The 24,655-nt window shown below is 44.9% G+C and overlaps 1 protein-coding gene across 3 annotated transcripts in view; it reads left to right on the top strand.

The window, feature by feature from the left end:
* The window catches only part of dhx57 (DEAH (Asp-Glu-Ala-Asp/His) box polypeptide 57), a 51,130-nt gene that overhangs the window by 4,960 nt on the left and 21,515 nt on the right, over positions 1-24,655 (top strand). For all 3 annotated transcript variants that reach the window (XM_055639356.1, XM_055639355.1, XM_055639353.1), the window contains 10 exons: positions 2,839-2,994; positions 6,269-6,469; positions 8,450-9,249; positions 10,808-10,992; positions 14,812-14,933; positions 17,279-17,474; positions 18,483-18,607; positions 19,517-19,650; positions 20,591-20,645; positions 23,935-24,146. In XM_055639356.1, coding sequence (XP_055495331.1) covers positions 2,839-2,994; positions 6,269-6,469; positions 8,450-9,249; positions 10,808-10,992; positions 14,812-14,933; positions 17,279-17,474; positions 18,483-18,607; positions 19,517-19,650; positions 20,591-20,645; positions 23,935-24,146 — 2,186 coding nt within the window. The remainder of the gene's footprint in view (positions 1-2,838; positions 2,995-6,268; positions 6,470-8,449; positions 9,250-10,807; positions 10,993-14,811; positions 14,934-17,278; positions 17,475-18,482; positions 18,608-19,516; positions 19,651-20,590; positions 20,646-23,934; positions 24,147-24,655) is intronic.

Raw genomic sequence — 24,655 nt, 5'->3', positions numbered from 1 at the left:
TGGATGATGTTTCGGGTTGGGACCTTTCTTCAGACTCTGAAGATCTGAAGAAGAATCCCGATCTGAAATGTCACCCATCCTTTTCCTCCAGAGATCTGCTTGACCCGCTGAGTTACTCCAGCACTTTGTGTCTATCTTTGTTATAAATCAGCATCCCCAGTTTTTTGTTTCTACTAGGTTGATATTGTTTTATTATTGTCACCTGCACCGAATTACGGTGAAAAACATATAGTTTCTTGGCATTGTAGAGTCACAGTTGCAGAGAAAAAGTCCCATGTCCACGATGAGGTCGTTTAAAAGATTGGGACTGTACCCAAGCTGATGTGAGGGCCGTTCAGTTGTCTGATCACAGAGGGCAGGAAGCTTTTGGGTCCTTTGCCCGATGGGAGGAAAGGGAATGACCGGGGTGATAAAAGGTCCTTGATTATGTTGGCTGCTTTACCGAGGCAGCATGAAATATAGATGGAGTCTGTGGTGGGAAGTCTGGTCTGTGTGATGGACTGGGCCACATCCACAACTCTCGGCAAAGCTAGGCTTTTATTATATGAAGATTTGGTTACCAAGATTGAATTGTGACTCCCTGATCTATGAATCCATTTAATCCTATTTGTAGCCAAACGTGAAAGCATTACTGTAGATGGACAAAGGAAGGGGAAATCGCAAATAATTTAACCCAAGGAATAATTGGGCAGTTTCTAGCAGCTGTCAAAGAAATGTATTTCAAAAGGCCTCTGAGAAATTCATCTGACAGATTATTCTTAGAGAGAAAACCCCCGTAAAATAAAAGAAACGGATCTCTAATTTTTAGAAATATGATAATAGACAATAGGAGCAGGAGTAGGCCATTTGGCCCTTTGAGCCAGCACCGTCATTCACTGTGACATGGCTGATCATCCACATTCAGTACCCCGTTCCTGCCTTCTCCCCATATCCCCTGACTATGATATCTTTAAGAGCTCTATCTAACTCTCTCATGAAAGCATCCAAAGAATTGGCCTCCACTGCCTTCCGAGGCAGAGAATTCCACAAATTCACAACTCTCTGGGTGAAAAGGTTTTTCCTCATCTCCGTTCTAAATGGCCTCCCCTTATTCTTAAACTGTGGCCCCTGGTTCTGGACTCCCCCAACGTTTCTTGCCTCTAGCATGTCCAATCCCTTAATAATCTTATGTGTTTCAATAAGATTTCTAAATTCCAGAGTATATAAGCCCAGCTGCTCCATTCTATGAACATGTGACAGTCCTGCCATCGCGGGAATTAACCTTGTAAACCTATGCTGCACTCCCTCAATAGTAAGAATGTCCTTCCTCAAATTTGGAGACCAAAACGGCACACAATACTCCAGGTGTGGTCTCACTAGGGCCCTATACAACTGCAAAAGGACCCCTTTGCTCTTGTACTCATCTCCTCTTGTTATGAAGGCCAACATGCCATTAACTTTTTTCACTGCCTGCTGTACCTGCATGCTTACGTTCAGTGACTGATGAACAAGGACCCCCAGATGTCTTTGTACTTCACATTTTCCCAACTTGACACGATTCAGATAATAATCTGCCTTCCCGTTTTTGCCACCAAAGTGGATAACCTCACATTTATCCACATTAAACTGCATTTGCCCACTCACCAAACCTGTCCAAGTCACCCTGCATCCTCATAGTATCCTCCTCACAGTTCACACTGTCACCCAGCTTTGTGTCATCTGCAAATTTGCTAATGTTACTTTGAATCCCTTCATCTAAATCATTGATGTATATTGTAAATAGCAGTCCCATCACCGAGCCTTGCGGTACCCCACTAGTCACTGCCTGCCATTCTGAAAAGGTCCCGTTAATCCCTACTCTTTGTTTCCTGTCTGCCAACTAATTTTCTATCCATGTCAGTACCAATCACGACATTATTGATTGATTGAAAGATAGATCATGCAAACAGGCCACTTGGCCCACCGAGTCCATGTTGACCACCCATTCACACTAGTTCTATGTTATCCTACTTTCTCATCCACTCCCTTCACAGCAGGGGCAATTTACAAATGCCAATTAACCTACAAACCCACACACCTTTGGGAGGAAACGGAGTGAATGTGCAAACTCGACACATACAGCGCCTGAGGTTAGAATCAAACCCGTGTCTCCAGTGCTGAAAACCTTTTGGGAAAAAATGGTTCCCTTGTATGAATGACACGAGAGGGAAATAAATATTACTTTATTTGAGAGAGACGGAGGAAGAATTTCTACTGGTTTGTCGGATGCATCAAGATGACGTCTTGATTTGGTCATGCTTTATCGTCCATTGACTGAACAGACAATAGCAAAATTTAAAAGATGTTTGGACAGGTACATAGATAGGAAATGTTCAGAGGGATATGGGCCAAACACAGGCAGGTGGACCAACATGTTTCTGTGCTGTATAAATCTAATGAGAAAAGAAAATTAAGCTTGCTATAAAATGTGGATTCATTTTGCATGTTTTTGTGCTAAAGGTGATGACCATTTTCTTTTCCACACCACCTCCTCCGCCCCGCCCATCGCTGCTTGGCACGGTTACATAAATAAACTGATACAGTATCTGCAACTTAAGCTCATAGAATCGTTGTCATTCTGTCATTCAATGCAAATAGTTACTTGTAGGTTTCTCAAGCACCTGCATTGTGGGCTGAAGGGCCTTGCTAGACTGTTCTATGTAACCCATTAAACTCAACACTGAACACTACTTCAGATTTGGATACTTACCTATTTTTAAAAAATATTATCTTCTCCAGCATAGATATTGAATGGGGAACAGAGAAGTTGTGCATGCTGCATTTCAGCAATTCTTGTGACCTTTTGGCATTTTCTTTCAGCAAGTCAAACCAGGATGGCCAAAGGGGAGGCGTGTCCAAAGCCAAGTTTGAACCCCGTGTACCTCTGCAAACCATCAACATGTCCGCTGAAAACCAGAAAGAAGTTAAACGGCTTCTCCAAGAGCTGCAAGTTAAAGAAAAGGAGGCGGCTGCTGAGTAAGCTCGCCAGTTGTTTTCTTTCACTTTTGCTTTATGTTGAATCAATACTTAATTTTATTCATTTTAGTTTTTTCTAATACTCTTGTGCTGTGTTTTGAAGCTATGGCTTAGATTCTGGCTTGTTTAAACACAGTTCTTGTGGTTTAGTTTTAAAATCCAGAATGGAAACAGGCCCTTTTGCCTACTGGGTCTACGCTGACAATGAAACACTAGTTCACACGTTCCTTGATTGCACAGAGTCTTTTACCCAGGGTAGAGGAATAAAGAACATAGGTTTAAGGTGAGAGAGGAAAGATTTATTAGGAACCTGAGGGACAACCTCTTCATTCAGATGGCGATGGGCATATGGAATGAGGTACTTGAGGCAGGTGCTGTAACAACTTTTAAAATACACTTTGGCAGGGACATGGAGAGGTAAAGTGTAATGGGATATTGACCAAATATGGGCTGGTGGGACTAATGTAGAAGGGGCATCTTGGTCAACATGGATGAATTGGGCTGAAGAGTCTGTTTCCGTGCTGTATGACTGGGTTATCCCACTTTCCCGTGCACTCCCTACACACAAGGGGCACATTTACCACCACCAGACTGAGAGAACAATGGTTCCCCTCTTATCAGGCTTCTGAACAATCCTTCCATAAGATCGGGTACTATCCTATTCACCTCTACCCAATTATGCATATTGGACTTTGTCTGTGGAACTGATGCGCCTAAAGCAGCGGCCAGTTAATCAACTAGCTGGTTTACAGGGATGTGGGAGGAAACCGGTGGAAACCCACACTGTCACAGAAAGAATGTACAGTGTTCAGAAAGTATTCAGACCCCTTCACTTTTTCCACATTTTGTTACGTAACAGCCTTATTCTAAAATGGATTTCATTTTTTTTATAATCAATCTACACACAATACCCCATAATAAAAAAGCAAAAACAGGTGTTTAGAAATTTTTGCATAGTAATTAAAAAGAAATAACTGAAATATCACATTTACATAAGTATTCCGACCCTTTACTTAGAACTTTGTTGAGGCACCTTTGGCAACGATTACAGCCTCAAGTCTTCTTGGGTATGACGCTACAAGCTTGGCACACCTGAATTTGGGTAATTTCTCCCATTCTTCTCTGCAGATCCTCTCAAGCTGTCAGGTTGTGTGGGGAGTGTCGATACACAGCTATTTTCAGGTCCCTCCAGAGATGTTCGATCAAGTTTAAGCCTGGGCTCTGGCTGGGCCAAACATTCACAGACTTAAAGGACATTCACTCCTGCGTTGGTCTTGGCTGTGTGCTTAGGGGTGTTATCCTGTTGGAAGGTGAACCTCCCCTCCAGTATGAGGTCCAGAACGCTCTGGAGCAGGTTTTAATCAAGGATCATTCTGTACTTTGCTCTGTTCATCTTTCCCTCTATCCTGACTAGTCTCCCAGTTCCTGCCACTGAAAAACATCCCCAAAGCATGATGCTGTCACCACCATGCTTCACCGTATGTATGGTATTGGCCAGGTGATGAGCGGTGCCTGGTTTCCTCCAGACGTGATGCTTTTCACTCAGGACAAAGAGTTCAATCTTGGTTTCATCAGACCAGAAAATCTTGCTTCTCATGGTCTGAGAGTCCTTTAGGTGCCTTTTGACAAACTCCAAGCGGACTGTCATGTGCCTTTTACTGAGGAGTGGCTTCTGTCTGGCCACTCTACCATAAAGGCCTGATTGGTGGAGTGCTGCAGATATAGTTGTGCTGCTGGAAGGTTCTCCCATCTCCACAGAGGAACTCTGGAGCTCTGTCAGAGTGACCATCGGGTTCTTGGTCACCTCCCTGACCAAGGCCCTTCTCCCCCGATTGCTCTGTTTGGCCGGGCCGCCAGCTCTATGAAGAGTCCTGGTGGTACCAAAGTTCTCCCATTTAAGAATGACAGAGGCCACTGTGCTCTTCGGGACCTGCAATGCTGCAGAAATTGTTTTATACCCTTCCCCAGATCTGTGTCTCGACACAATCCTGTCTCGGAGTTCTGCGGATAATTCCTATGTCTTCATGGCTTGGTTTTTACTCTGACATGCACTGTCAACTGTGGGACCTTATATAGACAGGTGTGTGCCTTTCCAAATCATGTCCAATCAATTTAATTTACCACTGGTGGACTCCAATCAAGTTGTAGAAACATCTCAAGGATAATGGAAACAGGATTAACCTAATCTCAATTTGCTAATGTCATAGCAAAGGGTCTGAAATGTGATATTTCAGTTATTTCTTTTTAATTACTTTGCAAACATTTCTAAACACTTGTTTTCACTTCTTCATTCTGGGGTATTGTGTGTAGATTAATGATACAAAGAAAATAAATTAATCCATTTTAAAATAAGGTTTAACGTAACAAGTTGTGGAAAAAGTGAAGGGGTCTGAATACTTTCTGAATGCACTGTACAAACTCCACACAGACAGCACCAAACGTCAGGGTGGAACCTGGGTCCCTGGTGCTGTGAGGCAGCGATTCTACCCACTGCACCAACGGTCCTGTAATCTGGCTCGAATTATGGAAGAATCCTCGAGTATAATGTAATAAAAAGGAACTGCAGTTTCTGGTTTATACCAAGGATAGACACAAAGTGCTGGAGTAACTCAGCGGGTCAGGCAACATCTCTGGAAAATAAGGATAGGTGATGTTTCGGGTTAGGACACAGCAAGATCTGAAGGGTCCTGATCCAAAACCGTCACCTATCTATGTTCTTCAGAGAAGCTGTGTGACCCACTGAGTTACTCCAGCATTTTGTGTTTAACCTCCAGTAAAGTGTTAGGTTTGCCTCATCTCAACCGTAAGTGGGAAACCGCCGTTCAACAGCATTAACAAGCCTCAGCTGGAAGAAGACTAAATTACTATTTAAATAAAAAGGTACATGGATAGGAAAGGTTCAGAGGGATATGGGCCAAACTAGGCAAATGGGACTAGTTTAGATGGGGCATCTTGGTTGACATTGAACATAATGCATAGGAGGAGAATTAGGCCATTCAGTCTATTGAGTCTACTCCACCATTCAATCATGGCTGATCAATTTTTCCCTCCAGCCCAATCCTCCTGCCTTCTAAAGAAATTCCTCCTCATCTCCATTGTAAAGTTATGTCCTTTTATTCTGAGGATGTGCCCTCTGGTCCTCGACTCTCCCACTACTGCAAATATCCCCTCCACATCCACTCTATCTGGGCCTGGACACGTTGGGTTGCAGGGCCTGTTTCTGTGCTGTATGACTCTAATTGAAAACTAATTATTCTCCCCCTTCACTTTGCAGAAACGAGGAGAGTGAGGAGGAATACGAGCTGAATGAAGAACTGGATGACCTGGATTACAGACACGATGACCAGTACTGGTCCACGAGAGAAGAGGGTTTGGCAGTGGCTGAACGCAGCTCACCTGTCTATTTTCCTGTGGAACAGCAGACCACGTTGAAGCAGCCAGAGATCTCTCCATTTGCAGTTTGGAAGCTAACTAGGTCTGTTGGAATAGGGTTTTTTTCAGGCCTCGTTAGAGGTTTTGAAAGCAAATACCACAGCTTGTTTCTCACTGCTATCGCACTACTGAACGGTCCTGCCATTAGCTAGGATGTAGTCTTGATCTTCCAACGTACCTTCGGTTTGGTTTACTTCGGTTAATTTATTGTCATGTGCAGAGATATAGTGAAACACTTGTTCTACGTGCTATCCAATCAAATCGTACCATACACCAGTACAATAGATCCTCTTCTGGGTCAGCATGCAAAGAGTCGCCACTTCCCGGAGCAAACTTGCAACTTCCAAGTCTTGGCCCAAGATTGTGCAGCACAGTAGCGCCGCGGTAGAGTTGCTGCCTTACAGCGCTTGCAGCGCCAGAGACCCGGGCTCAATCCTGACTACAGTGTTTGTACGTTCTCCCCGTGACCTGCGTGGGTTTCCTCCGAGATCTTCGGTTTCCTCCCACACTGCAAAGACATACAGGTTTGTAGGTAAGTTGGCTTGGTAAATGTAGAAATTGTCCCTAGTGTATGTAGGATAGTGTTAACATGCGGGGATCGCTGGTCGCCGCGGACTTGGTGGGCCGAAGGGCTTGTTCCCGCACTGCATCTCTAAACTAAACTAAAAGGGATATTTTGCATTGGGATATTTGATAGAAGAGTGTCCTGACCCGAATAGATAAAAGCTATATCAATATAGATGGAAACTTATGTGGAACATGAACACAGTAATTGATGCTGCCTGTCCCGTTGAGTTCCTCCAGCATTTTGTGTCTATCTCCACAGTAATAGACATGATGAGGCAAATAACCAATTCCTGTGCTTCTAATTCTAAGTATAGGGTCAGTGCCTGCCTCAACCCTGTTTCTGTCATGTACATGGTCATATAACTTAACTCCAAAGTATGAACTGACTCTCATTAAGAGTTTAAAATGCAAATCTGTACAACTGTCTAATTGATATATTGTGTGCGGCACAGGCAGTGTGGGCTGAAGAACCTGTTCCTGTTCTGTACCGTTCTATATTTGTCCTGTAAAACAAGGAACTGCAGGTGCTGATTAATGCACCAAAGGACACCCAAGTGCTGGAGTAACTCAGTCTCAGCGGGTCAGGCAGCATCTCTGAAGAACAGAGATGCTGCCCGACCTGCCGAGTCACTCCAGCATGGTGTCTATCTTCGGTATAAACCAGCATCTGCATTTCTTTCCTACACATCGATAGGTGACATTTTGGGCCGAGACTGAAGAAGGGTCTCAATCTGAAACGTCACCTATCCATATTATGCAGAGATGCTACCTGACCCGCTGAGTTACTCCAGCATTTTGTGTCATTCCATGTTTATCCTGTTTTGCTTGCATGTCTTGCCTTCCCTTCCTGGCAGAGGTGACAAACGAGATTGATGATCGCACACACAATGTTTTGGGACGGAGGCCAGATCGAAATCAATGTCTTTCCCCCAGTTTGGCCAAAGTCTCAAAATGTGCTGCACTTTATTCATTTAGGACGTATCCTGTTTACTTGTAATTGTTGAGTACAATAAAGAGTTTTGTCTTTTGTATGGAAGTGGCGTCTAAGACTGCAGTTTACCACCTCGGTCCATATGGAGTGCAAGTCCACGCCCAAACGTTATCCTGCACCTCTCCTACTGCCATGATCCTATTGTTTGTCAGTTGCTTTACATATCAAAAAAAGCATTAGATCATTAAATGCTGCAACTATTGAATCTAATTTAAGAATGGCAATTTGAGTATGAACATTGAATTCTCCAATTTCCTGTAATACTGTGCCTCCCCTTCCCTCTTCTTCCCCAGCCCCTCCCCCACCCAGGTGTGCATACATTTCTGGCATTACCTTAGTCATCCTGCTCCCTTCCCTTCCTCCTATGCTCATCACCCAACCCTGATTCTCATGTTTCTCTTTAATTCCCCATTTTTTCCCTCCTTACCTCGATTATGCAAAAATAACAACTTATTTCTGCTGCAGGTATGGTTTCCATGCGGATCATTGCATTCCAGCGCTCAAAATGTTTGATGGGGATGCAGGATTATCTTTGGAATATTTGTTACTCCAGTGCTTCAAGGAAAAGTTTGGAGATGGGATCAAGGCCTCCCCCAACTCTGGGAACGTGGGCTCGGAAGAGTGCGAGGAGCGCCGGCAAGAGGAAGCCCTCGTTCTCAGTTCCATCTACGAAGGCAAATTCTTCGAAAAGATACAGAACCGAATTTGGACGGTTGAGTTGCCCCTCAATCATTTGACGCAGAAACTAAATAAAGTGGGACAGTGTGAGACTGAAGAGTCAGGCGTAAAGGCTGGGAGAGGCATCTGCCAACATTACCTGAAGGGCAAGTGCTGCTTTGGGTCGAGGTGCAAATTCAGGCACGAAACTCCGAGGAGAGATGAAAGGAAAGATGACAGCCACTTGCGCTGTGATCCCAGTGCCATCCTCTACACACTTGAAATCCGATTCCCGCCTTCCAATAAATACCCGTACCAGGCGCCTCTTGTGGCCTTTTCCACCACCAATGACAACGTCCCGCAAGCTTGCCGGCTCCACATCGCCGAGTATCTCTATGGGCAGACCTTGGATGCAACAGAAACAAGTGAACCAGTGGTCCACACTCTGATCATGTGCCTGGAGGATGAAGCAAGAATGAGTGAGCTGCTCCTGGAAACCTCCCATAAATACAGCAACCCTGCCACGCTTCCCTTCATGCCTCAGCAGACTAACGGTGAACAGGACCTGAAGATGCCCTCCGAGCACCCGCCCGAGCAGCGGCTTCCAGGTATTCTGTGAATAGAACATTTCTGTGGCACTTTTAAAAATACTTTTTTGTTTAAAGATAGGAGCTGTATTTTGAGGGTTGGCAGGGCTGCATTTTGGAGAAGTTGAGCTGTGGTGTGACCACCATCGTATTGTGGTGACCTAGCCAAAATAAGCGAGAGAATTTTAGGGAATTTGATAGAAATTGAATAATGAGAGAGCAGACAATGAACCCAGAGGTAATTGAAGGAAGTTGTGGAGAAGTAGTCATACAGCACGGAAACAGGCCCTTTGATCCAACTCATTCATGCTGACCAAGATGCCCCATCTAAGCTAGTCCCATTTGTCTGCGTTTGGCCCATATCCCTCTAAACCTTTCCTATACATGTACCTGTCCAAGTGTCGTTTAAATGCTGTTATTGTACCTGCCTCAACTACTTTGTCTTCTTTGGGTTTTTTATTGTCACATATACTGAGGTACAGTGAAAAGATTTGCTTTCCATGCTATCCAAACAGATCAGATAATACTATATACATCAGGGGCCGGGACGCTTGTCTGTGTCCAGCATTTTTTGTCTAACTTCGATTTTTCCAGCATCTGCAGTTTTTTCTTAAACGTGTTCACAGAAGGTGCGCGGCCGTGCCGGTGGCTTTGCGCAGGATGCAGTACAGCCAGAGCTCGGCCGCTGCTCGGGGCGCCCGGCGGGCTGGATGATTATGGGGGGGAAAAATCCACCTGCAGGCCAAATGTTTTCGGGTTATGGGCCGCATTCGGCTCGGGGGCCATAGGTTGCCGACCCCTGCTATACATAAATACAGTCAAGTCACGCTATAGTACAATAGGTAAAGTAAAGGGAGTTCAGCTATCCCATTGTATGGCGGCTCGTTCCATATGCCTCCAATCTTCTGAGTGATAAAATGCCCTTCAGAATCCTATTAAATGTTTCATCTCTAACCTTGACTGATGCTCGATTCCCCTACTCTGGGGGAAAAGACTGTGCATTCACTCGATCTATTCATCTCACAGTTTTGTACACCTCTATAAGATCACCCCTCATCCTCCTGCCCTCCTAGCCTGCCCACCCTCTTCCTGTAGCTCAGGCCCTCAAGTTTTGACAACATCCTTGTAAATCTTTATAAATGTTCAAGCTTAACATCTTTCCTAGTCTCTGGGTGCTCTGGTTTCCTCCCACACTCCAAAGACATAAAGAATTGTAGATTAATTGACTTTAGTAAAATTGTAAATTGTCCCTAGTGTGTAGGATAGTGCTGGTGCACGGAGTGATGACTGGTCAGCGCGGACTCTGTGGGCTGAGTATCCCGTTACCGCATTGTATCTCTAAAGTCTAAAGAGTGAAATGTAAAGCTAGAGGGAGGAATATGGGTGGAAAGGGAGAAGGAAGAAGTCTCCCTGGGTATCAAATCCACGCTTGCTCAACCACACCGGCGGGATTTGAATTTAGAGGCAGGAGTAGTGTCTCGTTCTCATTCTCATTCTCGAGTGTTTCTCGTTCCTGTCATGCCTGCTGGCATTGAGCAGCAGCTGTCTACCCAACCTTGCTAACCTGTTTCACTTGCAGAGAGGGACAGTCCTGGGCAGGAGGCAGAAGATGACAAATTGCAGGAGGCAGAAGCCGAGGCTGTGGTAGTGGAGACGGAGAGTTATGTACATCTGAAGAAGAGGCAGCTGAAGAAATACAGCTGGAGAGCGGAAAATGTATTTCGGGAAAACCAAAGACTCTGTAAACAATTTAAAGCCAAACAGGTAACTTCATCTCCCACCCGTGAGTCCCCATCCCCTTCCACTTATAACCCTCCACATTTCACTCCTCCTCTTCTTCCTCTCCTCCATACACTCATACTTCCCGTGTTTCAGATTTCCGCTTTATTTTCCTTCGTTCCTCCTCCAACCATATCCCTCCCACCATCTTAACATTTCATTCTTCTCTTCTCATCTCAGTTGCTGTTGTTTCCTTTTCACCTTTGTCACTCACTCCACCCATTGGCTAATCACCCCCTCACCTGTATCTACCTAGCACTTACCAGGGCTTGTCCTACCCCCACCTCTCTCTTCCCGCTTTCTGCCCCTTACTCCATCCCAACCCAAAATCGTCTGTCCATTTCCTCCACAGATGCTGACTGACCCTCTGAGTTCCTCCAGCACTTTGTGTTTAACTTCAGATGTGGTCCATCTTATTGGCATTTAATACAAGGTAGACGAAAAAGCTGGTGAGGCAGCATCTATGGAGCAAAAAAATAGGCAACGTTTCGGGGGGGGCGGGGGGGGGAAGAAAGGAAGAGGCAGAGACAGTAGGGGCTGTGGGAGAATTGGGAAGGGGAGGGGAAGGAGGGAGAAAGCAAGGACTACCTCAAATTGGAGAAGTCAATGTTCATACCACTGGGGTGTAAACTACCCAAGCAAAATATGAGGTGCTGCTCCTCCAATTTGTGGTGGGACTCACTCTGGCCATGGAGGAGGCCCAGGACAGAAAGGTCGGATTCGGAATGGGAGGGGAAGTTGAAGTGCTGAGCCACCGGGAGATCGGGTTGGTTAATGCGAACTGAGCGGAGGTGTTGGGCGAAGCGATCGCTGAGCCTGTGCTTGGTCCCACCGATGTAGAGCAGTTGACACCTAGAACGGCAGATGCAATAGATAAGGTTGGAGGAGGAGCAGGTGAACCTCTGCCTCACCTGGAAAGACTGCTTGGGTCCTTCATCCAAGGAGTCGAGGGGAGAGGTAAAGCGGCAAGCCCCGCCCGCTGAGTTTCTCCAGCTTTTTTGTCTCCCTTTGATTTTTCCAGCATCTGCAATTCTTTCTTGGGCATTTAATACATGATGGTTTATTGCAACATGTCGAGTGGGTTTTTCTCCCACCACTCGGGCATTCATTTGTTTGGTGATTTTCGAACACTCTCCGTCTGTTCTTCAAGAATATAAGAATTAAGAGTGTTTGTACCCACTCGGGCCATTTGATAAGATAATTGTTGCTCTACTTCAACAGTACGTTCCCATTTTATTCCCATATGCTTTCATTATGAACTATTGATGTACTCAAAGTACTCATCGTTTGATCAGCTTTGGAGATGCAAGACCCACTGTAGATGCTGGAATCATGAGTGAAATACAGAGTGCTGGTGGAACTCAGTGGGTCAGGCAGCATCTGTGGAGAGAATGGATAGATGACGTTTCGGATCGGGACCCCTCTTCAGACTCCAGACCTGGGCGTGTCTGTCCATTCCCTTCACAAATGGTGCCTGACCCGCTGAGTGCCTCCAGCACTTTGTGTTCTGAGCAGTTTCCACTGATTGACAGATCCCCCTCATTCCTTCCTAAATGGCTCACCGCCTCATTCTAAGACCAAGAAACCAATCACTTAATCACAATAATACTTTATTAGCCAAGTATGTTTTGCAACATACGAGGAATTTCATTTGCCAAGTCAGTCATACAAATAAAAAGCAACGGAATACACAAAACACATTTTAACATAAACATGCATCACAGGGACTCCTCCACATTCCTCTCTGTGAAGGAAGGCGAAAAAAATTTCAATCTCTTCCCTTTGCTCTACTGCAGTCGGGGGCCTCGAGCCCTCCATTGATGGAATAATCTTGACTCCCGTAGCCGGCAGCGGGCCCTCCACGTTGAGGCGACCTGCTCGTGCATCGGGGGGATGTCAGCTCCCCCACGCCGGAAAATCGAACCTCGCATTGGGGCTGGTCGAACTTTCCGCGATGTTGGAGCTCCCGACATCCACGTCTCTCCCGAGACTGCGAGCTTCCGATGTAAAGATCCCAGACAAGGGATCGACTCCAATGTAAGTCCACACCCCGCGGTGGGGCCCAAGGTCGGTCCGCGGAGACCTCCAGCTCCATCGATGGTAGGCCATAGAACGACCGGAGAATGCGATCCGAAAATTAATCACATCTCCGGTAAGGTAAGAAACTGAAATAAAAAAGGTTTCCCCGACCCCTCCCCTAACCCCCCACATAAAACAAACCAGAGAACATTTACACAGACCTATTAACACACACTAAAAATTAAAAAAAGACAAAAAAACAGTCTGTTGGCGGGACTGCCAATCGTACAGCGGCCCTGGTGGTACCTACAACTAGATACCATAGCACTGAATTCTATCCTATCAAACCCTTTAAAAAAAATGCTACTTTCTAAACCCTTGTGAATATAGATATTGCTACTCACCCCTCTGCAGTGAACAATACTTCCCACACTGCTAAATGCACGTCAGTCGAAAGAACTTGCCCTCCGCAAGGCCAATGTACTCTTTCTTGAGCAAAGCACAAAGTGCAGGAGGAATTCAGCGGGTCAGGCAGTATCTGTGGAGTGAATGGACTGGTGACATTTCAGGCCAGGACCCTTCATCAGACATACTTTTTTTAAATACTTCACACTTTTCCTTAAACAAGGAGACCTAATCTGTACATGATTGCCCTGCACAATTGTAATAAGATTTCTTTACTCTTGTTTTTGAATCCCTTTCATAATGAAAACGAATGTGCCATTTACTTTGCTACTTCCTTTTTGTACCTCCATGTTATTGCTTTCTGATTACTGGACAAGAACATGGTTGGTTGGCATGGGTAAGTTGGGCCGAAGGGCCTGTTTTCGTGGTGTATCACTAAAACTCCAAATTAAAAAAGATTTCTGAAGTTTAAAAAATAGAATTTATGAATTAAGTTAGGCAGCTTGTACATCGTGATTCACCACAGACACCCAACAGTATGGAACGATAAGCAGACCGGCTGCTAAAAGAACTCTTGCAGAAACCATGTCAAAACTAGGGATTTGATTATCCAGTTGGATGAAGGGGGCATAAATTGAAAGGATATGGAACAGGGCAGGTAAGTTTGACCAGAAGTATTGATGTGGTTAGGTAAACGGGCTGCTTCTGTGTTTTCAACCATCAGTGTATTTTAATGTATCATCATGAGGAGGATAGATAAGGCCTGAGCTATAGGGAGAGGTTGTGCATGCTAGGACTTTATTCCCCAGAGTGCAGGAGGCTGAGGGTGATCTTATCGAGGTGTATAAAATCATGCAGGGATTAGATAGAGTGAATGCTCAAGAGTATTTTTTCCCAGTGTAGGGGAATCAAGAACTAGAGGGCATCCGTTCAAGGTAAGAAGGGAACGATTTAATAGGAATCTGAAGGGCACATTTAACACTCAGAGGTTTGGAAACATGGGGAACAAGCTGTCTTGACGGGATTAGATAGGATGAATAAACAGAGTCTTGCCCAGTGGGGTGAATCAAGAACCAGAGGTTTAAGTCGAGAGGGGAACCTGAGGGGCAACTTTTTCACACAGAGAGTGGTGAGTATGTGGAATGAGCTGCCAGAGGAGTGGTCGTTGCAGGTACTATGTCAACATTTAAAAGACACTTAGACAGGCATGTGGATAGGAAAGATTTAGAGGGATATGGGCCAAACGTGGGTCAGTGAGTTGAACTTAGATGGGGCATTTTGGTCGGCGTGGGCAAGTTGGACTGAAGGGCCTTTTTTTCATGCTGTGCGACTCTATCTTTAAGATTTATTGTCAGAGGCAAAACTGTCCTCATTTTACAGTCTTCCAAACGTTACCTGTTGATGCTGCAAGAAAGGAGGAAGCTGCCAGCTTTCGACGCGAGAGGCAGTATCTTGGACACACTGAGCAAGGCCCAGGTGCTGGTCGTGAGTGGCATGACAGGGTAAGTGCTGGACATAACAACGTTAAATTGTAATGGTGCCAAATTAACACACTTAAATCATTTGTGTAAATGAGAAAATAGTGAACAGCTGCGATACTGAAAGAGTGGCCATGTTGTATGTTATCTTATACCTAATTAAATTGGGCTGTAAAATGTAGGCAAAAGGAACTGCAGGTGCTGGTTTACAAAAAAAAGACACAAAGTGCTGGAATAACTCAGCGGGTCAGGCAGTATCTCTGGAGAACATGGATTGACGACATGTTGAATTGGGCTGCTTTGGTTGCTTGGTTTATTTATTTTCATGTGAGAAGCTTGTTCTACCTGCTGTCCAGTTAAATCACCCCATACACGAGTACAATAGATCCTCTTCTGGAACAGAGCACAGAGAGTTACCACGTCCCGGTGTCCTGTGGCAACTCCAAGTCTCTGAAAACACCAACCTTGGCCCAAGGAGATCTGCAGGTTTTTATTTTCTCACTTTAATGTCGGGTGTCCTGGCTGTACTGGATCGATGAAGTAGGAGTCAGCCTGGCCTAGTGCGATGGCATTGGCTCCTTCCACCGCCGCTCCATGCAGCTGCCGCAGGCTCTGCACGATCCGCCTGCTTACCTGGCTGCTGTAGGACCTCCCGCGGTCACCTGCACCAACAACACCACCCCCGACCACCAAATACGCCGAGGCCGCCGTGTCATGCATCCTGAGCCGACCACGGAACTGTAGGGCGCTTTCCGTGGGTGCGGGAGGCGAGTTCACAGACTGTTCACAGCCGCCGACATTCCCCTTCACCTTCCGTTGCCGCCATCCTGCTTGGAAAAGCATGAATATTACGTGATTATATACAGTGAGGTGTATATTCCACAAACCTGGATGGGTGCGGATGCAGTAGCTCTCAACTGGACCTCAAACCGCTCACTTGATTGACGATTCATCTCCCATCTTATTCACACATCCATCCCTCCCACCACTTGGCCATCTGCTATATTGACATCTGATGCATCATAACAATTTCCAAAGCTGCTTTAAAATTGTCCCAGGACCCCTCCATCTCCCATCTAAAAGGAGAAGGGCATCAGATGCGTGGGAACATGTCACCAAAATCTCATATTTAGGAAGGAACTGCAAATGCTGATTTGCACCAAAGACACAAAATGCTGGAGTAACTCAGCAGTCAGGCAGCATTTCTGGAGAATAGGTGGCGTTTCTGAAAAAGGGTCTCTACCTGAAACATCACCTATTCCTTTACTCCAGAGGTGCTGCCTGACCCGCTGAGTTACTCCATTTTGTGTCTATCTCCAAAATTACATCCATGTTACCTGTACAAAGTTGTTAAGAATCCTGCTATTTACTGTGTACTTTTCCATGCATTTGATCTCCCAATAAAATCTTCTTATAATAAACCAGGTAATGGCTTGATTAACTAATGTACTTATTTTGTTTTGGATTTCAACTTGTGCAAATAATTCTCCTCCCAAATGCTGACTTTAATTCTTTAAAGCAACAGCTCTGCCCAAGAGTTGTAGATGTAGCCCAGTCCATCACACCGAACAGACTCCCACCATTAACTCCATCTACACTTCAAGCTGCTTCAAAAAAGCAGCCAACATCAAGCAGAGAACATAATTGTCCCACACCGGTTATTCCTCCTCTCCGCTTCCATCCAGTAGAAGGTACAGAAGCTTGAAAGCGCGTACCACCAGGCTCAAAAACAGCTTTTCCCCCTCCATTATCAGGTTTCTGAATGATCCTTCCATAAGCTGTCCAATTCACTATCCCATTGTGGACATTAGACTTTGTCTATCGCACTGATGCTCTACAATGCTGAGAACTATATTCTGTACTCTGTATCTTCCCCTTTGCTATTCCTGTTTTACTAGAGTTTGTACTCATTGTATCTATCTATCTCATCTGTTTGGATAGCATGCAAGACAAAGCTTTTCACTGTACCTTCAAGCTGCAGATTAATGGTTCCAGGCTTCTTAAGTCTTTATTCAGCTGCTCGTATGTGAAGTGGGTGGTGCATCTTCTCAAGGTGTGAGAGATGTGAAACGCAGCAGTGCTTTTTTTTAATTGTACGCCATTTTTGTACAATTTTTAAAAAAAAATATTTTCAAATGTAATATACTGGTATATCCTGGAATCATGTTCAGCACAGACATTGTGTCCAATGTTCTATACTTTTTATTTATTAGTTTCACAAGTTAGAAGTTGGTCACAAAATAAAAAAGAATGGCTATATGTTGTTGACAAAAGTTGTTGATAAATGAAGTTTAATTTTTAATTGATCTGCACGACAGCTTTTTATCTACAAAAAAATAATCAGTATATTTTCTCCAATTTCCCCACAGGTGCGGAAAGACGACTCAGATTCCTCAGTTTATCCTGGATGACTCCCTCGTTGGTCTTCCAGGAGAAGTTGCAAACATCATCTGCACTCAACCTCGAAGGATTTCCGCCATTTCTGTTGCCGAGCGGGTCGCCAAAGAGCGGAGCGAGAGGCTGGGAGAAAGTGTAGGATACCAGATCCGACTAGAAACTGTGAAGGTCTGTCTGGCCTTTGGACATGCTACGTTTTTGATAGATGTATCAAATGTATATCTTTCACATGTTGGTGTAATTGCAAAGGTTCCCTTTCATCTACTTTATAACATATTTTCATCTGGGCCAGCTCTTCATATTTAACCTACTCATACCTGGGATCATTCTTGTAAACCTCCTCTGGACTCTCTCCAGAGCCAGCACATCCTTCCACAGATATGGTGCCTAAAATTGTTCACATTATTCCAAATGCAATCTGACCAGCGCCTTATCAGAGCCACAGCATTACACCTCTATTTTTGTAAATAAGCCCTCTAAATAAATCCATGCCAACCAAGATGCCCCATCTAAGCTAGTCGCGCCTGCCCATATCTGGCCCATATCCCTCAAAACCTCACCTATCCATGTACCTGTCCAAATGTATTTTAAAAGCTGTTTTAGTATCTGCCTCAACTACCTCCTCTGGCAGCTTGTTCCATACACCCACCACCCTCTGTGTCAAAACGCTGCCCCTCAATTAATTCTTCCCCTCTAACTTTAAACTTATGCCCTGTGATTCTTGATTCCCCTACTCTGGGTAACAGACTCTGTGCATTCACCCTTTCTATTCCCCTCGTGACTTTACACTCGTCCGTAAGATCACTCTCAGCCTCCTGTGCAAGAAGCAATAAAGTCCGACCCTGCCCAAACACTCCCTGTAGCTCAGGCCCTTGAGACACTTGGACAGGTGCGCGGATATTAAAGTTTTAGAGGGATATGGACCAAACACGAGTCCTGATGTTGTAGTACATTCCTGCTGGCGAGATGGAGGCACAAGGAACTGCAGATGCTTGTGTACTGTTGAAGAAGTCTTTGATGTCTTTAATGGAGATGTGTTACAGCAATATTCTTAGAGTTAATCCCTCGTTTGTTCAAAATTATGTGTACAGAGGCGATCTTTACATTTGGCATTGTATCAATGATCTCAAATAAGCATCACATATTAACATTTGTTTAATGCTGTTTTATTTTCAGTCCTCTTTGACCAGGTTGCTTTATTGTACTGCTGGAGTGCTGCTCAGGCGTCTGGAGGCTGATCCAGACCTTTGTGGTGTGTCTCACGTTATCGTGGATGAAGTTCACGAAAGAACCGAGGAAAGGTAAAGTTCTAATGAAAGTTGGGATCAAAAAATTAAGTGCTGGGGGAAACTCAGGAGGTCAGGCAGCATCTCTGGAAGAAATGGGCATGCGATATTTTGGGTCAGGACCCTTCTTCAGACTGAATGTAGTAGGGGGAGAAAGCTGGAAAAGAGAGGTGGGATGGGACAAAGCCTGGCAAGTGTTAGGTGGATACAGGTGTTTGTGGGTGGACAAAGGCCAGAGACGATAAGGAGACAAAGGGCTATGAGAGAAGGAGAGAAGAGGAGTGAAATGTGAAGCCAGAGGAAGAGATATAGGTGGAAGGGAATGGTGGGGAAGGGGAAAGGGGTGCAGGATAGTGGGAGAAATAGATACACATCCAGATGGAGTATAGGGAAAGGGGGGAAAGTTCATACCGCTAAGGGCCTGTCCCACGAGCATGCGACTCCATGCGGCAAGCGCGACCTAAAGGGCCGGTCCCACCATCATGCGGCAAGCGCGACCTAACGTGGTCACTTGAGCCGTACGGCCTCGCGGGGCCGGTCCCACTTCGATCGCCGGAGCCGTATGGAGTTGTGCGGAGCTGGTCCCGACATTGCGCGGGGCTCCGAAAAACTGACCGTGTTTAAAAATTCCGCGCGGCAACGGCCTGCCGGCCCGCAGCCACCTCGACGCCGTACGTCACGCACTTGCCGCATGCAGGCGCATGCTCGTGGGACCGGCCCTTTAGGCCGCGCTTGCCGCATGCAGGTCGCATGCTCGTGGGACAGGCCCTTTAGGTTGTAAGCTGACCAAGTGGAATATGAGATGCTGCTCCTCCACTTTGACTATTATACACACGTTTCTGTTGTAATATTTTTGAGCTGAACTATTCTTGCATGTACTGTATGAATTAATTTAAACTTGAATGCGTATTCATGTATTGCCAGTGATTTCTTGCTGTTGGTGCTGAAGGATCTGATAATGACTCGGCGTGATCTGCGGATTGTCCTGATGAGCGCAACCTTGAATGCCCAGCTCTTCACAGAGTACTTCAATATGTGCCCCTGTCTTCACATCCCAGGTGGGACTTCATCCAATGGCTTAGAAACAGTGGCTTCAAAAAGTGAACTGGCAATGACTGTTGCAGGAGCATCACATACACCACAATATATGAATTATTTGTTTTACTTTAGACTTGAGCGTGGAAACAGGCCCTTCGACCAACCGAGTCCGCGCCGACCAGCGATCCCCGTACACTAGCACTATCCTACGTGCTCGAGACATTTACAATTTTACCAATGCCAATTGACCTACAAACCTGCACGTCTTTGGAGCGTGAGAGGAAACTGGAGCACCCGGTGAAAACCTACGTAGTCACAGGGAGAACGTACAACTCATAAAGACAGCACCCATAGTCAGGATCGTACCCATAGTCAGAACCTCTGGCACTGTATGGCAGCAACTCTACAGCTGCACCACTGTGCCACCCTTATTGAAACGTTTTATGAATATTTGTACCATGAGGATCTGTGAGCATCTGTGATCTTCTATTATGGTCACCTAGTATTGCTGGTTATTAATTTATTGTATTTGCTGATTATTATATATTTGCCTTTGTGTTATTGTGTTAACGGGCCTGTAAAGTTGCAACAGGCACAGTGGTAGATCTGCTGCCTCGCAGAGCCCTGGGTTCAATCCTGACTACATGTGCTGTCTGTACGGAGTTTGTACGTTCTCCCTGTGACCACAGAAGCTTTCTCCGGGTGTACCGGTTTCCTCCCACAAAGATGTACAGGTCTGTAGATTAATTGACTTCTGAAAATTGTCCCCGGGATATAGGGTAGAACTAGTGTATGGGTGATCATTAGTCGGCGTGGACTTGGGAGGCCAAAGAGCCTGTTTTCACGCTATATCTCTAAATTAAACTGAACTAAAGTAAGAATTTAATTGTTCTGTTGCCAGCACATATGAACATTTGTTAGTTAAAAAATTAAACATTCTTGATTCTTTTGCTGTTTTAGGGCATACTTTCCCAGTGGATCAATATTTCTTGGAAGATGCACTTGCACGGACAAGGTAATAGACAATAGACAAATTGATGCAGGACTCCCCCAATATCGGGAACATGTTTCCTGCCTCTGGCATGTCCAAACCCTTAATAATCTTATGTTTCAATAAGATCCCCTCTCATCCTTCTAAATTCCAGAGTATATATAGAAACATAGAACATACAAGCCTAGCCACTCCATTCTATCAACATATGACAGTCCCGCCATCCCGGGAATTAACCTGGTGAACCTACGCTGCACTCCCTCAATAGCAAGAATGTCCTTCCTCAAATTTGGAGACCAAAACTGCACACAATACTCCAGGTGTGGTCTCACGAGGGCCATGTACAACTGCAGAAGGGCCCCTTTGCTCCTATGCTCCCCTTGTTATGAAGGCCAACATGCCATTACCCTTCTTCACTGCCTGCTGTACCTGCATGCTTACTTTCAGTGATTAATATTGCTATCCTGCAGGTGGTACAAAAACACATGAACTTACTTTCAGTGATTAATCACTGCTATGGATGGAGTGGTATTGTACCGACAGTTGAGCAATGCTGATAATGAAAACAATGCTTATGGACTGAACAATGCAGGACTGAAACGTGTCAGCCTGATGAAATCCCACCAGTGTTTTTGCACATGCATGAAGGGCCTCAAGAGGGGCCCCTTTTACTTGTTATGAAGGCAACATGCCTGATTCTTCACTGCCTGCTGTACCTGCATGCTTACTTTCAGTGATTAATCACGCTATGGATGGAGTGGTATTGTACGACAGTTAGCTGATAATGAAACCTACTTTCTTCTTCAACCTCAGTTGACACATGAAACGTAGCAATTTGGGAATGCAGTGACAGGATTTGAGCCGGTTGAAGGCCCGTTTTACCTTTTGCATAATCTTGATAAAGTCTCTGGAGACACCAAGAACTGCAGATGCTGGAATCTTTAGCAAAACACAAAGTGCTGGAAGAACTTAGTAGGCAGGCAGCATCTATGGAAGGAATGGACAGACAATGCTAAGAATTCGTAGAGTCAAAGAGCTGTACAGCACAGAATCAGGCTCGTTGTCCCACCTTGTTCATGTTAATCAAGTTAGCATTGCTGGGCCAGTCCCTTTTGCTTGCATTTGGCCCATATTTCTCTCAACCCTTCCTATCCATACATCCGTCTAAATGTCTTTTAAAACTCAATTATATCCCCTTCTATAGCTTCTTCTGGTAGCTCATTCCATATACAGATTACTTTCTGAGTGAAAAGGCTATTCCTGAGGTCTCTTAAATCCCCTCTCACCTTAAGCCAGTGTCCTCTAGTTTTCATCAAAACAATCATTGCCACGCCATGCTCTCATCTCGCTGCTACCATTGAGAAGAAGGTACGGGAGCCTGAAAAGATAAAAAAAAAGACGCAGTGCTGGAGTAACTCAGGGCGGCGCGGGGCTGCATTGGTAGAGTTGCTGCCTTACAGCACCAGAGACCTGTCTGGAGTTTGTACGTTCTCCCTGTGACCATGTGGGTTTTCTCCGGGTGCTCCGGTTTCCTTCCACACTCCAACGATGTAGGTTAATTGACTTTGGTAAAAATTGTAAATTGTCCCTAGTGTGTAGGATAGTGTTAGTGTACGGGATGATCGCTGGTCAGTGCAGACTCGGTGGGCTGAAGGGCCTGTTTCCATGCTGTATCTCTAAACTCAACTCAGTGGGTCAGGCAGCATCCTAGAGAACATGGATAGGTGACGTTTTGTGATGGGACCCTTCAGGCTGAAGTTTAATTGACCAAAGTACTGACAACAGTACAATTACATTTCTTGCTTTCTGCTGCTTAACAGGCTGCTAAAAGCAACAGCACAAATATATAATAATAAAAAATACATTAGATTACTAGCTGTTAAACTAGGTAATCGTAGTAGTGGAAAAAACAAAGTTTATAGGTAGTAATTAAGACTGGTACAATTACATCATGTTAAAGATATCTGGATAGGTACATGGATAGGAAAGGTTTAGAGGGAGACGGGCCATACATGACCAGGTGGGACTAGTGTAGCTGGGACATCATAGACGAATTGTGCCGAAGGGCCTGTTTCCATGCTGTGTGACTTGATGATATAACTCATACGCACAAGAGGAATCCATTCACACTGCTGTTTGCTTGTGGATTCTTTGAAGGGACTGTCCATACAAACTTGTTACACCATATTGCCTTCTGAAAATTCCTTTGTCTAAAAATTGTATCCCTTTCCTCTTTAAAGCTGTCTGGAATTCAAGGGTGCCACTATTTTGAATTTTATTCCATGCAAGGTTGAGGTGTGTGAATTTTTGGACAATTGGGAATCAAGGGTTAGAGTCATAAATTTATACAGCGTGGAAACAGGCCCTTCGACCCAACTTGCCCACACTGACGAACATGTCCCATCTACACTAGTTCCACCTGCCTGTGTTTTGCCCATATCCCTCTAAACCTGTCTCACCCATGTACCTGTCTAAATGTTTCTTAAGTGTTGTGATAGTACCTGCTCAACTACTTCCTCTGGCAACTTGTTCCACACACCCACCGCCCTCTGTGTGTAAAAGTTGCCCCTCAGGCTCCTATTAAACTTTCCCCCCTCACCTTAAACCTCTGTCCCCCGATTCCCTTTCTCTGGGCAAGAGACTCTATCTATCTTTATACACCCAATCTATTCCTCATGATTTGGTAATCATGGTTGTGGAGATGGTCAGAAAAGGAGCAGTCAATTGTCCAGAGCAGCACATGACTGCATTAACTGGATGTGGTTCTAATGTACAGATTGGGGAGATGCGGCCAAACAAATCATCAATACCCCAAAGTAATATGCAGACTCCTGCTCTTTGTATGGTTTCCTCTGCATCTTGTACTTGTTCAAGAGTCAAGAATGTTTAAATGTTTTGTTTATTATTGTCATGCACTGAAGTACAGTGAAAAGATTTTGTTGCTTGATATCTAGTCAGCAAAATAAAATTATACAAGATTACAATAAAGCTGTCCACAATGTACAGATACGGGATTAAGGGGATGATATTTAGTGCAAGATAAGGTCTGAATAAAGAGAGTTTGAAGGTCTCCATTGATGGGCATGGAGATGAAGGGAATGGATGGCTATGGATTATGTGCAGAGATGGTCTTGGCCACATATCCGGCACGCAGATTGTTGGTCGAAGGGCCTGTTCTTTTGCTGTACAGTTCTATGTTCGATTCGCCTGGCTGTCACGCAACAAAGCCTTTCACTGTACCTCGGTAGACGTGACAATGGCAATTCCACAAGGTTCCCAGCCCCTGACATAACTGCTGCTGTGTTAATTGTAGATATGTTTTAGAAGACAGAAGCCCTTATGCACGAACTACAAAGATGAACCATTATGATGAGTCATGGGTGGCTAAAGGTAAAAATAACTTGAATTCCACACAAACCTTTGAGGAGCAGCTAAGTTCATTGCAAATACAACATCGACCATCAGTCAAAGACAGCATCCCAGACCAGCAACTGAATGTTAATCAACTGATGATTCGTTACAAAGGTAGGCTTCCCTTTTAGGAAATGCATGTTTTATGCTTGACCTTTATATAAATGGTAATTAACCTACGCTAACTACTCAGGAACAGCTTCTTACCTTCTGCTGTAGCTTTACAGGTCTGTAAATGCAATACCACACAGGTAAATGTACAATAATCACCAATACAATGAATTAAAAAACAATAATAGGTAACCATAATAGTGCAAAACAAAAGTCTGTAGTGCAACCAAAGATATAGTCTGCAGAGGATCATAGTTGCTGAGGTTAGTGTTGTGCAGTCTTCAAAAACCTGATGGTTGCTGAGAAGAAGCTGTTCTTGAACCTGGAGGTCATGGTTTTCAGGCTCCTGTACCTTCTTCCTTATGGTAGTTGCGAGCTGAGAGCGTGGCCAGTATGGTGTGGGTCTTTGATGATATCCTGAAGAGTTGGTGATATGTCGATCCATAACAGGTGCTGACCTCTCCACCATCGAAGGGATCTACAGGAGGCGCTGCCTCAAAAAGACAGCCAGT

Source organism: Leucoraja erinacea, chromosome 8 (assembly GCF_028641065.1).
Source record: "Leucoraja erinacea ecotype New England chromosome 8, Leri_hhj_1, whole genome shotgun sequence".
NCBI classification, from domain to species: Eukaryota; Metazoa; Chordata; class Chondrichthyes; order Rajiformes; family Rajidae; genus Leucoraja; species Leucoraja erinaceus.
The sequence above is the reverse complement of the archived record's forward strand: the minus strand, read 5'-3'. Positions and strand labels throughout refer to the sequence as shown.